This window comes from Sebastes fasciatus, chromosome 10 (assembly GCF_043250625.1).
Source record: "Sebastes fasciatus isolate fSebFas1 chromosome 10, fSebFas1.pri, whole genome shotgun sequence".
In the NCBI taxonomy this organism is placed as follows: Eukaryota; Metazoa; Chordata; class Actinopteri; order Perciformes; family Sebastidae; genus Sebastes; species Sebastes fasciatus.
In genome coordinates, this window is record NC_133804.1 from 14,226,930 (window position 1) to 14,243,149 (window position 16,220).

The following is a 16,220-nucleotide window of genomic DNA, read 5'->3' on the forward strand; positions in this document are numbered from 1 at the left end:
GAGGCTCTTTTACAGGCGACTCAAACAAAGCAGAACAATTTCCTTTCTTCAGTTCAAAGCGTGGATTTGTGGTAATAGCAGAGTCGAAGCCCCCGCAAAAAGAATTACAGCACAAAGTCTAAATGCGCATTGTTTCTCACTGCACAAGCTGACGCACTTCCTCTTTAAGCCGTCCTCACATGGTGTCTGAGCTAAATTTGTGGGTTTCCTGATGGAGGCAGAAGTGAAACTCGAAGCATAATCAGAACAGACATACAGGAAGCATCGGTACAAACTAAGGAGAATGGGTGAAGGGCTCCTGAGACATGTGGCGCGACAGTAGCAACAGTCAATTTAGGGTACAGTGAAGGTGTTGGCACATTGAATACAATTTGTTTTCAGTACTGTCAAGAGTATTTTTTAGAAAAGTGAAAGGCTTTCAACATTGTGTATGTGTTTTGAATCAGATGGGGTCAGCGGTGTCTCTGCACTGAATCTGGGACAAGATTAAATTTAGTTTCAACAAAAAAAAGAAAGAAAAGTATACCAAGTTCAATCAATATGTAGCTTTATTTATATGCGCATTCATCTGTACAGAAATTCATACATAAAAAAGAATATCAACAAGAACTGTACACTGGAAATGTCCACACTTTTGATATTACACAGCAGATCTGAGCCCTTTGGACTTTACATCAGTTTAAAACTAAAGTGACATCTGTGATTTGTAACAGCCTCCTTTAAAATAAAATATGGCACTCAGGATTTAAACCTGCAGCAGGCAGAATGTTTTTGGCATCTTTGGGCAAAAATTCCACAATAACCTTTCAGCATTTTGTAATTCAAGTGTTCTGAGAGATAACTAGACTTGGCCAATCACAGGTCATTTCAGAGAGAGAGAGCGTTCCTATTGGCTGTTCATTCAACGGAGGCAGCTGTTTCTCATTTTACAGCACAAAAGTACAATACAAGATGTTATTGAAAACATTTGAGGCAAGAAATAGGCATTACAGTAACAGAATATTGATTCATAATTGATCAGCGCTGCCTAGTTTGACCGTTTAATTGGAGTTTGCAAGTGATTGACAGCTGCTCAGAGAGGGCAGTCTAGGAGCAGGACTCCTAGGACGCCGTTAGGAGCACCAGAGGACACAGAGGCACATTTTTTTGTTCAGATTACCTGTCTCATGCTCTACTGTCAGGATATAGTGACCGTTTTATGAAAATCACTTTTTCAAATCATATTTGCTCCATTTCTACCCACTGCAGCTTTAAGGCTTTACTGGCATAGCACTTATGGGAATTTTAAATATGGCACGGATTCGCTTTCTATACTCTGAGCGGCGTTTCCTCGTACACCCGGGCAGATGGGCGCTTTGTCAAGTTTCGGGAATATGTCACACATCTCGGATCTGATGCTGCGGGGGGACGTCGTCTTTGCCGGCTGGACGTGGCGTCGCCAGGGGTCTGAGGGTGTTCTTGCATTTTGGAATGGAGTGCCCTTTTAATTTCTGATGTTAACCTTTTCCCCTGGAGCAGCCAGGGGAGCGCTTGCTCCGTCAGATCTGCTCTGGCGTAGATCTGCCTGTCTGCTCGGCAGTAGCCAGCCACGTCGCCCCCGGCCTGTTTCCCCCCCCCTCTATGTGGCTCGCTTTCTCACTCTCTGTTCACATCTCTGCAAAAGACAGGGGGGGGAAGAGAAAAGTACAAAAGCTCAGCAGCCAGAATAAGAGAAAAAGCACACAGGCATATCAACACACACACACATGCACTGACTAATAGGTGGGCCTTGTGAAGATACAGGGGAGCTACGATTCATTTGTAACATTAATTCTCTCCGCGTCAACACCACTGATAGCAGGATGTATGTTTTGTTCTTTGTGGTTTGTGTGCGTGCACACATGTGTTCACAGGCCTCTGGAACACCACTGCTTTAGTGCTGATAGCGAAACTCATGTAGTCAAGTATGCTATTATCACTAAAGGTTGTGTAGATAGTCCACCTGAGTCCCCAGACATGGCATTTACACACAAGAGGTGCTCAGAGATAAACGGCGGGGGAGGTGGGGGGTGGGTAGTAGTACACGGTGGAAACAAGGTGGCTACTGCTACGCACTCTGTTTTTCAATGTGTAACAAAACATGCTCTCTATCTGGGTCTCTGCCACCACCACACACCGCAGCCTGCTGGCTTGTCAGCTTAAGTGCAAAAGGAATAAAGAAAAGATTGAGTAATAGGGGGGTGTAATTCTCTTAAATACACACCTGCAAGTTCCCGGTCCAACATGTCGATAAAACTCTCAAGTTCCCTTGTGTCTCCCAGCTTGGCTGCAGGAAGAGGACAGAAAGAAAAGGAATTTGAGAAAAGCAATGGAACATTTTTGTGGAGAAGTGCGGCTCAGTTCAATGGTATTTCCTTTGGACCAGAAGCCTGAATACTAATCTAAATCACAGAATTACATATGAGCCAAACTGCTTTTCTAAAAAAAAAAAAACTGGCTTTCTAAAAATAAAACACATTTCCAGCTTCTTTTCTGTGATATAAAGCTGATTTAAAGCGCCGTAAAACCCAGACAGCTTGACGGATCCTACCAGGATCTCTGTTGTAAATATTTTCAGGTATTCTGCGTGAACACAGACGGTGTGAATGTGAATGGCACCATCTTGTTTTTATCCATTGAGATTTAACAGTAGTCGTCTGTGCATCTGCATGCAACAACAGAAATGCAACAGCTCTTCATTTACACACACCTGAGCCAGTCTTGCCGCTACATAACAGCACAAACAACCCCTGCAGGAGAATGAAGGGGGAGCCGAGATGTCACAGTCGCAGCGGCAGGGGCTTTGTTGTGTAAAAACAAAAGAGCTCCCAGCCTAATGTGGAGGGTTTTTGTGTGGCTGTGATAGTGATCAGAGTAGACGTGATAGTGATCACTGTAAGAACGACTGCTATCTGGATGGAGATAGGCTGATGGGAGCCTCTAGTATACCTTTCGGTGCCAGCGTTATGCCTGCTGTGTGGAGCTCCTCCTCGCTGGTGTTCAAACTGTTTCCCAAAGAAGCTTCGCTGCCTGGAGGGAGGGAGAAGAGAGGGTGAGCGGAGATGATAAACAGAAGACAAGCACTAAGGCCAGCCCATGCAAATGAACAACAACTATGACAACAACTTTAACACAATGCCGGAGCTGCACATAATGGTAATAACATGCAGTAAAAACGAAGGTAAACGTGTGTTCACTCCCGAGTGTCAGCTTTTGAAACGTTAGGGGGCCAAAATACTTCAATAATGACGACGCATGGGAGCAGGGAAACACACTTTCTTCTTTTATCTCATAACCGTCGACAAACGGCAGCAGCAACAACAACAACAACAACAAAAACACCAGACAATTACAGAAGATGGATTATCTGTAATTGCGGTTCATTCTGGTACACAGCTATTGTCATGAGCAAAACAGCCACTTTAATAGAAGTGTATACAGGGATGTGTCCTCTTGTAACACTAATTTCATGCAAATTAAAAGTGTCAAGCTGTAGTTGTTTGGGCTGATAAAGGGGGCTCAGCATGCACCCATGGGGGCTCCATACACCCTCACTCACAAACAAATGAGGCACTAAGTAACGTCCACACTTTGCGCGATAAGCAAAAATTACTTTAATCGCAGCAAAATTGTTTTAGTGTGGTGATGTTGTCACTCACTGTAATCCGAGTCCTCGACCCCGCTGTCGTCCCCCAACCGTGTGCGACCTTTGGCCTCCCGCAGGACGTGCTGGTAAGCGTGAGGTCTGCTTTGAGACGGGGCCTTCAGCTCCTCCACCACGTCCTGGAACTCCTGCAGCAACTCGCCCAGCTCCAGCTCCATGTCTGCGGAAAATGTGACAGCAATTTTGGAGAGAAACCACATTACTCCACTGAAAGAAAATGTTAAGATCACCTCAAGTTTTTTTTCCAGAAAGCAAAAATAGTAGAAGTACTGAACAAAATGACATTTACACATGTCTTTTTTTATATTTCTTAAAAAATAAAACAAAGAAAAATCTTTTAGATGTTGGATGTTTTTCAATATGAGAAATAACTCCTTACACACATATCTTCAGGGTTACAACTGAATTAAATAAAAGCTAGAAACTAAAACCTGCAGTTGGATTTTGTGTCAGTGGGTTGTATCAGATAAGTTGATGTGTTCAAATAAACCTAACAGCCCATAAGGCATATAAAACACCTAACAGCCTGTAAAACACCTGGTCTGCTAACTGTGATACATAAATATTACATTTTAAATCGAAGTTCTATGCTTTGGGCTGCAATAAAACAACACTTTTGGCCATTTCTTGAGTAAATGCGCAGTCATTAAATAACGGATGACCAAGCCTCGGTTTTACCCACCATTTTATGAATATGATAAATTTTTAACAGTCCCCTGTGGGGTAGAGAAAGCAACAGTAGTAGCAAATGGTAGTAGGTTGCAGCAAGAAAAAAAATAAAAGCACATGCATATTGAAAAAATTGCAATGTTTGGTAAAATATGAGCGATGACAGAAGTTTTTTAATATGTAAAAATGAAAAAATAACAGAATTGTGCCATGTAGCCTGCTCAAAATATATCAACAAATATGTAGAATAGGTGTAATTTTTAATAATGCACTATACCCACTTTTAACAGTCTCTTCTGCACTATATTCACTTTTTTAATAGTCGTGTATAACAGCTGTTACTCTGCACTATATTCACTTTTAACAGTTTTCTTCTTCATCTCCTTGTATTTCTATATCTGGTATATTTTTTGTACTTTGTACTTTGCACTACTAACTTTTTTACTGCCTTTTTACTAACATGTTTTGCACTATGGAACTGTGATGCTGGAAACTTGAATTTCCCTCGGGATCAATAAAGTTACTATCTATCTATCTATCTATCTATCTATCTATCTATCTATCTATCTATCTAAAAAAAATAAAACATAGCAGGCTATGATTTACAAAGCTGTTAACTCTCTCAGTGTAACTTTAATTTGTATCAACATGATGTGATACATAAAAAAAGATTAGGCAAGTGTGTAATTTAAAGAGGTTAAAATACAGTTTACAGCCTCTGTGAAAGCATTATACAGTCGTTAGCTGTTTGTTACAGGCCCATGATCACCATCACTGTATCCCCACTTAAAAACTAATGGCTCAAGTAGTCGTTAGACTCACCTGTGGTAATGTCTGAGGTCATGCTGGAGCAGTGAAATTAAACACCACCGGGCTGCTTGTGCGTCTGGGTTCAAAAGCTGCTTTAAAGAAGCTGACACGCTGAAGACTGTAGTTTTATTATAAAGACCTCCACACACACGCGCGCGGGCGGGCGGGCGCGCTCAGCTAGCGGACCCGAGCAGCCAATCAGGTCGCAGACAAACCTCAAGAGGTCTGCTGTGACTGGAAACAGTGGGCGGAAAGTTAAAAGGGAAACCATACGCAAATGAGACAGACGGAATAAGCCGTTACATAACTCAGGTCGAGGCTTATGGTTTTTTTTTTCCATGCTTTGAAATTAAGAAAGAAACTGTGAGTATACTTTAAAAGTGAATGTGCTCCTTTTAGTGTTCATAATAGATTTATCATGTTTTGGCACAAGGAGCTGCTACAATAGGATTTTACATTAAAGGTCCCATATTATGCTCCTTTTCAGGTTCATACTTGTATTTTGTGTTTCTACTAGAACATGTTAACATGATTTAATGTTAAAAAAATAACTTTATTTTCCTCATACTGTCAGCCTGAATATACCTGTATTTACCGTCTGTCTGAAACGCTCCGTTTTAGTGCATTTCAACTGAATTGCAACGGAATTGCGTTGCTAGGCAACAGTTTGGGTCCATGTTTACTTTCTGTCAGCTGATATTATTTACATACACTGCAACAGGAAATAAACTTGAACACATTTAGAATGTTTACGTTTAAAACCGTGTAATGGTCTGAATATCGTATATTTATGACATCACAAATGGACAGAAATCCTGATGGCTTGTTTCAAACGCACAATTTCTGAATACGGGCTGTGTGTGTTTCTCCGTATATTGATCGTTTTTATAGTTTAACAGTATTTGTATAGCACTTAAACATGCTTTATATTATAAAAAGACATGAAAATCTCACTTTTTACAATATGGGACCTTTAAAGAGTCATTCTGAGTTTGAGGGAAGCTTTATTAAAGAATAAAAACTCTGATGAGGATCAACTGCAGTCAGCTCGTATCATGCTAACATTTATTCTAATAATCCGTGATATTGTATACTTAACTACATAGTTTTCATTGGGTCCAGAAGAAACAATGCTGCACCTGTTCTGGCAATGTCCAGAGATGTCTTGTTGTGTTACTGATAATATTGAATTGTTTTGTTGTACTTGTATTATGACTTTATTCTCGAAATCTCAGATTTTTTTCCCCCTCAATTTGGACCTAATACTTCGTTGTACTATTGCAATAAAGAATAAAAAAAAAGAAAGATAAGTAAAATAAAATAGTTTTCATTGGGTGAATTTGTTTCTTAGTTCTTGACTAGGTTTGTAACGAGGTAGTATAAAAGCCTACAAGAGCCATTTATTAATTTGTTTGCCTGTCTGGTGTAATACCTGTTTTGTGCACTAGGTGGCAGTCACTTATAATGGGACTGCATTTATACAAGAAGAGTCATGCGGCCACACACGTTGCATGCCGGGAGACCGTGGCCATGGCGCATGGCGTCGGTAGGGTAGTTGTGAACTTAAATCGGGTTAATAAGCTACCTACCCGTCATTGATACTGTTACCTCAATGCAGGAAATGTTGTATAAATGAGGCAGCAAAGGTAAATGTCTGGACATTGTTGGTTTGTGCGTTAAGTCGATGCCTACAGCGCATGTCAGCTAAAAGTCGACAACGTAGCAGTAACCATAGTGACTATTGGAAGCACTGGAAGCTACTGACTATACCAGGAGTCTGCAACATGCAGCTCTTTAGCTCCTCTCCAGTGGCTCACTGTGGATTTATAAAAATAAATTAGTGGAAATTAATAACTATTTTTTGTTTACATTTTTATTTTTATTTATCATTGTTGTAGGTCTATGGTACGACAGAGTATTAGGGCCACATTGAGGAAAAATAAATAAATCTGAGATTTCGAGAATAAAGTCATATTATTATGAGAATAAAGTCATAATATTATAAAGTAGTAATTTTATGTTATTTTCTTTTAATCTCGTAAATTTCTGACTTTATTCTCGTTATATTATGACTTTTTTTTCGTAAACTTATGACTTTATTCACGTAATATGACTTTTTTCTCGTTAATTTATGATTTTCTTCTCGTTATCTTACAAAAAAAATTCTCGTAAAGTTATGACTTTTTTTCGTAAACTTATGATTTTATTCTCGTAATATTACGACTTTTTTCTGGAAATCTCATGGTTTTTCCCTCAATGTGGCCCTAATACTCCGTAGTACATTTACACTTGGGCCCTCACTGCATTATACTTATATACTATATACTTAGACTATAAAACTGTGTTACCTTCATCACAATGATCAAATGTTTTGCGGCTCCTGACAGATTTTCTTTTTTTTTGTTGCTTAAAATGGATCTTTTGATAGTAAAGGTTGCTGACCCCTGGACTATACCTAGGCTACATATAAATGTACCCTGGAAACAAAAGTGTGATTGATATTTCCACTGCAGCAGTCTTACTATGGATATTGACTTCGGACAGCAGGAGGCATATAGTTTCACCTATAGAGCATGCGCACACTCAGAAAATACAGGAAGTAAACACACGGCGCCATTTTGACTCTTGCCGACAGTGAGAAGATTAAGAAATAGTCCTATGTTGTTTAAGAATTACTTCGCACAACACAGCAATTTGTTGGCTGAATGTTATCTGATGTGTTTATCCATATTGTATAAATGTTTAGGATTGCCGAATATGACTTTTTTTAACATGCAATACTATCACTTTTTTGACATACTGTACCTGCATCCTCTGCTCGTCTTAGATCTCATCTCTGAGGCGACTGAGCTGCTTCTGACGAGCCTCCCTTTGGCTCGCCAGCTTTTCTGCCTGCATTTGGAGGACGGAGATGCAAAAAAGAAAACACATCACAGACACACAACCATTCAAATATAATAATCATATCATTGACCATTGCCGTTTTCAGCCGTGTACAGCCGTGAAGTTTTTCAGGTCCACCTCTACTCACCCTGATGTCCCTGTCTCTATCCAGTCTGCTGCTCCTCCTCCAACACCTTGAAAATCTACAAAGAAGACAAATGAGCTCCTTTAATGGGCTGTAATGTCAGCTTCAGGTATTTTAAAGTGATCAGAGATAATGATATTCTTGGGAAGTGTAAATCACACTGAATGATGTCTGAATGTCCATATCTATTACAGACCATATTCTATAATTTCATGAATTTCCAAGAAGATCATAACGAAGCTATATGCTTTCAATATTCAACAACATTTAACAGAACGCAGCTGGTAATTAGAAAAACATATGCTAACTCAGAGCTTCAGCACGGTTAAGATATTCTCTCAGTTGGTCTGTGTAACGTTCCTCTTCTTCCCAGATGTCATCCATTGAGGCCGCGCATCTAAAAGTGTGTGACAAATAAAAACACCTGTCTTAACTGGCAACATGACTGAACTTTGAAATAAAAACCATACAACAATAATACACATTTATAGAATTTATATTTCGACATCTGCCTACAATTCTAGGAATAATAGTCAGACTTTGTGGCCAAATGTATCACTTTAAAAAATATATTTTTTTAAATAACATATGCTGGCTATAGTTGTAGCCAATGAAGTGCCTCAAGAAGAAAAACACACACACCAGTCATTTCCAACAATATTCCTGCCAGATACAGTTGTGGAATAATCCAATCAATCAGCCATTAATCTATAAATAATCAGAAACTAAATATGTTGTCCCACCGGTGGTAGAAGTGGAGAGGAGTGGATATGACTTTGTTTTGATAGTTTTGGCACTCAAACCTCTCCAATATGCATAAATTGCTCACAGCTGGCATAGCTTGAATACCTTCACTTATTATTTATGTCTACCAACATGGCCTGTTGTCATGTAATATGGTCCAGACTATTCCAGTAATCACAATGCTATAATGACATGGGTTACAGACAGAACAGGGGTTAAATGGTAAATGGACTTGCATTTATACAGCCCCTTTCTAGTCTTCCGTCCATTCAAAGTGCTTTACACTACATATCACCATTTACGTCATTCACACTTATGGTGTTTTCACATATAGTCCTTTTTAAACAAACCAAACTCAGTCCTCTTGAAGTGGACCAAAAAGTGGACCGACAGAAAAGGAACTCAGTTCTGTTTGCGTTCACATTGTCAGTTCATTTGAAAGAGGACTCAGTTCTCTTCCTGGTCCACTTCAGCTCTGATGGGGCCTCAGTCCTTACATTTATACACTGAGCTCCATAGGGTTTAATGAAGCTCACCCACCCCCAACACTATCTCCAGAGTGGTTTTATTCTGCACTTTTTCACCTATGGGCTGAGTCAATATATTGGTCAATTTCATTTTGCTGTATAAAGTATTTGTTATGACCATCATCATCAAAATTATGAAAAAATACTTATCTGGAAAACTAAAGCCCTAAAAATAAATTGTGCGTGTACTATTAACTCTTTCCCCCGACACCGTGGGTAGTTATGTTAACTGTTTTTTTTTAAAATCTAAACCTACAAATTAACTAGGAACTTAAGCCATCAGACAAATGTAGCACAATAAAAAGTACAATATTACCCTCTGAAATGTACTTCAAAATTGTAGGGCTACTTACGTATTTACCTTTGACTACTGATGTTGACCTATAGAAGACATTAATAATTTAAAATCAATGTTCCAATGTAAAAGCAGCAAGAAACATTAAGCATTGTTAACACTGCTGTTGGCATTATTTAAAGACTTGATCTCAAGGTGTTATAGAGGCTTCTGGAAAGTTGGACACAAGAAAAAAGCCCCATCAAACAAAATGTGAGAGAAGAAATGATTCAGAGACAGTCAAAACATTATGAAGTAAACAGGTGGCAGGTGTGCTAATAAAAACAGGTATGTACGCATATTTGGTAATAGCACATTAATCCTGTCCCGTATAGTTTAGAGAAAAGATGTGTATATAAACATAAACCCCATGCTTACTCATTGTTTTATTCTTTAGCAACACATGAGTTGCTACAAAAGCAGGCGTTCAACTCATGCAGGTAAACCTGTTGTTCCTCTGACTTCTCCTGTGTCAGTCTGACACGCTAGGTAAGTGTTGTAGGAGGGGCATGTAATGAATTATGCCTTCAGCTGTGCAGGTTTAGGTTGCTGCCTCTGTCCTCAGCTCTCACTCGCTGCCGGGGGAACTCGGGTAACATGTGTGAGGGCGATGGGCCATGGGACTCCTGATAATATGAACTGGGCTGGACTACTGCAGGTCAGTGAGTCAAAAACAATGCCAGGATTATCCATTCTAATGGTGTCTAATTACTGTGTCAGTGTTTCTGATTGAGAGAAAAGGGTGTAACTGGAAAGTGATTCTTTAGCTTGTGGTTTTGTAATGAGTAGCTGGAGAGGCACTCATGAGTTTTGCGGTTATAAGGAAAGTTATGCCCATTCAGAGCCTCTAAAAGATTATAAGAAAGAACTAATAAATATTTCTGAAAATGCAAAAATATATGCAAATGTTATTTCTATTTTTGTAAAGCCGATCACATGCTTTGCTATTTGCATGTGTTGTTTGTGAGAATAACTGGTTGGCGATAAGTCAGGGGCATCACATTACCTTCATTGTACAGTTGCCTGCTTTTAAAAGAGCTCACTGAAGCATGAAGTTTAAACCTTATCACCACCAGGGAAAACTTCTACACTCTGTCAGTTTCAAGTGTAATAAAAAGACAAAATCATAACCCTAAATCAGAAAACACTGGTTCTTTTAAAAACAAAGAAATTACAGCTCACGGTTTGTTTCTTTTCCCCGTCAGAACCTGCTGGTTGTGGTCCATCTGCAGCAGATCAGATGTGATTCTGCCTGGTTTTCCATCCCGGAGGAACAGGAGCCTGGTATTCTGGCAGGATCACTTAGTAAACACTTTCCACCTCCGTACCAGCTCCTGACCCAGGAGTATCTGCGGATGGACAAAGACACGGGGAATTTCTACACCACTGAGCAAAAGATGGATCGCGAGGCCCTCTGCCCCGAGGAGACAAAAGCTAAGGAATGCATTATTTTACACAATGCTGTGGTGGGGCCCTCAGGAGACCTTATACAGTTTCCTGTGATCATAGAGGACATCAATGACAATGCTCCTCATTTTGAAAACAGTGAAATACATCTGAAGGTGTCTGAGGACGTGACTGTGGGGACCAGTTTCTTACTGGATGACCAGGCTCAGGACGGAGATGCCGGACATAACGGCAGGCTGCATTACCACTTAGAAAATTCTGATGGAGTTTTCGGGTTAAAAGTGGAAGAAAATGGGCCTGTCGTTATGCTGGTTGTGCAAACAGCTCTGGATAGAGAGACTCGGGACCTGTATCAGATGGCGCTGGTGGCCACCGACTGTGGCTCAAACCCTTTAAGTGCTACAGCAACTTTAATAGTCACGGTGACAGATGTTAATGACAACTGTCCAAGCTTTAGCTCTGACAGCACCCGCAGTGTCACCATCCCCGGAGACTCCCCGAAGAACATGCTGGTTGCTCAGGTCAGAGCCACAGACCCAGATTCAGGCCCGAATGCTGCCATCGTATACTCCCTCAGTCCCAAAGTCTCAGAGCGGGCCAAGAAGCTCTTTAGCCTCGACAGCCTCACTGGGTACATCAGACTAACACGGGACCTCCAAAGTGACAACTCCGAGGAGCTGCTGCTGAAAGTGTTAGCTAGCGGCCATCACTGCCCCCCAGCAGACACTCAGGTAACCGTATCCGTGCTCCCCAAGGCGAACCAAGAGCTGACGATCAAGATCGGGTTCATAGCGGAGCATCAAAACCAGACTATGGTGTTACCAGAGAACCAGCCCCCCACCGTCTTAGCTGTTTTAGAGCTTGAGGGTGACAGCGGCTTTAAAGGCTCATCTCTTGCCATTGAGAGCGGGGTGCTTTTCACTTTGAGCCCACAGAATGGCAAATATCTGCTTTCCACATCAAAGCCCCTAGACTACGAGATGAAAAGCGAACATCATATTTCTGTGGTAGTGCATGGGAGATCAGCTGAAGGATCTGTGATTACTCCTTACAGACGGATGATCAGGGTGCTGGTGGCAGATGTCAATGACAATGCTCCACATTTCCTCCATTCTCACTACCAGCTGGAGGTGGAGGAAAACAACCAGCCAGGGATGTTACTGCTGCGGGTCTCAGCGTCAGACGCAGACAGTGGATACAACGGCAGGGTGACCTACAGGCTGGGCGAACACACATCTACCATCTTTAATATTGACCCCGTGACAGGTCAACTGTCTGTGTCAGCCGGTCTGGATAGGGAACAGCAGGAGGTACACGAACTCACTGTGTTTGCACGAGATAGCGGCTCTCCTCCCTTGGAGTCGGTGGCCACAGTATCCATCCGTGTTCTGGACCAGAATGACAATGCACCTGTTTTTCTAACCGCTCACTTCATCTTTTTTATCCCTGAGAATGTACCGCTGTTCGCCCAGGTGGGGAGGGTTGGGGTGACAGACCCAGACGAAGGAGAGAATGGGAACACAGAGCTGCACGTTGTAAACAGCAGTGGACCTTTTGTTGTGGACAACACCCAGGGGACGCTGCGCACCACCACCAACTTGGACCGCGAGACAGACGACCGCTATGAACTCTATCTGCTGGCCAGCGATCACGGCCGCCCGGTCGCTTTGACTTCCACTGCCAGGGTGACCATCTTTGTGGAGGACATCAATGACAACCGGCCAAAAGTGATCCTTCCCAGCAGCAACTCCTCGTGCCAGACCGTCTCTCCCGCGACTATTGCGGGAACCATAGTGACAAAGATTTACGCCATCGACGAGGACTCTGGGCTGAATTCGGAGATAACATACACTGTTGTGGCGCCAGAGCAAAACAGCAGCCCCTTCCAGGTGGATTCAAGGTCGGGGAACATCACCGTAGCACAGCAACTTCTACGGAAAGACCTGGGAATGCATCACTTGTTCATTGTGGTCAGAGATGGAGGGAAACCAGCTCCACTTTATACCACCGTCTGGGTCAATCTGTTGGTCAACGAGAGCGTGGGGCCCTGCCACTTAGACAGGGCGCCCACCTGGACAGGGACATCCGACTTGGTTCGAACCCCCTCAAAGGCCCCCATCTGTGAGGTGGAGGACACCAGATCTGCTCGGTTGACACTGCTAGTAGGCCTGGCTATGATGCTGGTATCTACATGTTTGCTCGTGGCGACAGCTGTTTTATACCTGAAACAGAAAAGGAGAAGTCTGCAGAACAGGAGGGGGCACATCGAGGAGAATGAGATTCCACTCAGGCTCAAAGACAAATATTACTCCGACGACTAACAGAATAAAGCAAGCAGTGTGTGTAATCCTCACTCACACTTTGTCAAGGATGAAATCAGCCTGCGATTTAAATACATTCTGAATATTTGTCAAAGGCTTCTTGCATTTTGATGATCAAATTCGTTGAAATACTCCGATACACAGTGTATTCAAACATTGTAAAACTGCAACTTTCAGTGGAAATAAAGTCGATCCATTTTCTGATAAGCTGCCAGGAGAGCATATTAAATGGTGATCTGATAAGTGAAGTATTTTAAGTTACCAGCAGAAACTTGTAGAAAAATGTACAACGCTATAATTTGACACAGGTGATGTGTACAGTGTTAGCCCTGTCATAAGATGGAGCATATCACAGCAAGTAAAAATACAAGTCATTATCGTTAGGGATTATTCTCCATGACCCCTGCAGTGAGACGAAGACTGAGGTAATGGTGCGCTAAGTTGATTAGGTCTTTCTCAGATTTCCGACTCAGAGTGACGGGGGAGTCTAAAGTATTTAGATGCACAAAAGGGTTTAATGTTCCTCCGGTGGGGAGGTGATGAAAGTCTCTCAAGAAGCAGCTCTGAGACGACCACAAGAGGCGGAGCGCCACCGTGGACAGGTGAGAGGCGGCGAAAGGAAGGCACACCTCCATCTCAAGTCACCGCCTCACACCTGTTACCCGATAGCCCCCCTTCTCACCCACAGTGCTGGATCGCACCCAAAAAGGCATAACAAAAAAAATACTGTACTGCACCCAGTAACCCAACAAGGCTTGTTGTTTTGATGGCAGATGTTTGGAGTGAAATCCCACTGTGTTCAAAGAAATCTTTACAAAAGGCATTTGCATGCTGGGGAAGAATTGAGATATCAAAACCAGGTTAAGTGATGCATAAAGTATGAATGAGTCAGGGTAAAATGTGTTTACAAATCTGTGAACACACAGTTGCACAAAGAGGGCAGGCTAATTGTTTTAGCTTTTATACACAAGAAAATGTTGTTTTATCTTCACGGTATCATAAACTATTGAGCGATGCTTTCAAGATACACCTGTGTTAGAGGAAAAGGAGGAAAGCCACGAGTCAGAGCCGCCTGTAAAACACAATGTACAACAACCTAGTTAGAGGAGAACAAGGCTTGTATAACATGACTGGTGGTTCTCTGAGGAGTTCTGAGCAAGCAGCTCAGAAAGAAATAATCTAACAGGGTTGTACTGTGACACCAACTACATTAATTTAGAGGAAGGGCCACATAACAGAACATCACAAATTAAAGAAGCATTTTAACATAAGGGATTACAGATTCCATTAGACTAAAACATGTACAAATTAATATTAAAGCTATTGTGGTTCAAAAGAGGCATTTGTGACGTGGTTGAAAATCTAACATCTTGACAGACTGGATTTTTTGAGCATCATGTTTAAATATGCTTTTTGACAAAACTGACTTTTCTCAAAACACAATTGAGGGCTAAAACTCCTCATATGCCCGCTACTGTGCAGGAGAAAGCCTGCCATCTGCTGGACGCAGGTGAAGCAAAATCTGACTCTTTATTTCTGGTATTTTGCCAGAGGGTGTGTAGATGAATCAGAGGACAGTCTCTCACTCCGCCACAGTCAGGTCACCTGAGATCAGTGATGCCTCCCCGCTTGCATGCTGCTGTGCTCCGCTCACAGCACATCTCATCTTAATCAAAAAATTTTGTTACAAAAGCTGAACATTTGATATTGGGTTATGGGGTTGCATGAGCTTGACGTGGACAAAGAAACCAGCTGGCACATACCCAAACACCCAGTGGGTTATTTCTGAGATACACTTCAGGGGTTTTCTGATCACAAATGACATAACAATCCAGTCTAATTAAAATAGCAGTGGTGTTTTTCTTATCAAAGAAACTCGCTGTAGTGATGCTGAGATATAGCCCCTCAACTATACCGGCTTAAAAAGGCACCGTCTGATTTGAGTAATCCACATATAAATGGTCTGTGAAGCCCACTTTAAGCTTTTTAAAAAAAGGAAACATTCCACACTGAATAGACCCATTTAAAGAGATAGATGATAAAGCACATATCAGTTTTGCCAGCTGGGATCTTTCATGTCCAGTACTGTATCTCAAACACGGCAGTCAAACATATAGCATCTGACAATTTTCTTAGTCTGGAGAGCATCACCTGACTGGCTCATATTGATGGTGTCAGACAGATCACCTTCACTGGACCATCTGATCCTTTTTGGTTTTATTTATCAGGCTGAATATGACGCGTTTAAAACAAAAGGCCTTGGAGAACCAATAACTGAATGCTCTAGAGTTGGGATGGCCAACCCACAGAAAAGGAAAAGTGTTTTTTGGGGGTTTTTTAAACTTAGTTTTTATTGCAGTTTCAGCAACGTATACAGTCATCATCGCATTCTTTCCCACTGTATTTTCATTTTACAGCTGTTTCACAACTTAAAACAAGTGGGGAGAGAGAAAACACAAAACAAGACTTCATGTTAAACTATAATTTCAATTGAATTCAGAGAAAAAGGGAGGACACATACTTAAACAATCCAAAGAATTAAAATAAAATAAAGAAAAATAAATAAATAAATAAAGACATTTAAATAAAAATAATAATAAATGTGGTGAAGGGTCGGAGGTCAGGGAGGGGATTGAAGGGTGTGTGGATGTGCTTAGAGAGATGACCTGGGTCAGGAAGACAAAGATACAAGTATGAT

The 16,220-nt window shown here is 41.5% G+C and overlaps 2 protein-coding genes across 3 annotated transcripts; one reads left to right on the forward strand and one right to left on the reverse strand.

Annotated features, from left to right (window-relative positions):
- Nucleotides 1–530: 530 nt before the first annotated feature.
- LOC141775203 (regulator of cell cycle RGCC) lies at nucleotides 531–8,072 on the reverse strand. 2 transcript variants are annotated; one of them, XM_074648333.1, is made up of 5 exons: nucleotides 7,967–8,072; nucleotides 3,678–3,842; nucleotides 2,968–3,048; nucleotides 2,243–2,305; nucleotides 531–1,654 (listed from the first exon to the last, which is right to left on the reverse strand). In XM_074648333.1, the coding sequence occupies exons 2-5, from the start codon at nucleotides 3,838–3,840 to the stop codon at nucleotides 1,647–1,649; spliced, it is 315 nt and encodes a 104-aa protein (XP_074504434.1). In that variant the 5' UTR covers nucleotides 3,841–3,842; nucleotides 7,967–8,072; the 3' UTR covers nucleotides 531–1,646. The 2 variants fall into 2 exon arrangements, with proteins under 2 accessions (XP_074504434.1, XP_074504433.1); XM_074648332.1 differs by lacking the exon at nucleotides 7,967–8,072 and adding an exon at nucleotides 5,174–5,323.
- A 1,636-nt stretch (nucleotides 8,073–9,708) lies between these two features.
- On the forward strand, nucleotides 9,709–15,228 carry pcdh20l (protocadherin 20-like). The gene is made up of 2 exons (XM_074648324.1): nucleotides 9,709–10,452; nucleotides 11,000–15,228. The coding sequence occupies exons 1-2, from the start codon at nucleotides 10,309–10,311 to the stop codon at nucleotides 13,520–13,522; spliced, it is 2,667 nt and encodes an 888-aa protein (XP_074504425.1). The 5' UTR covers nucleotides 9,709–10,308; the 3' UTR covers nucleotides 13,523–15,228.
- Nucleotides 15,229–16,220: the final 992 nt, after the last annotated feature.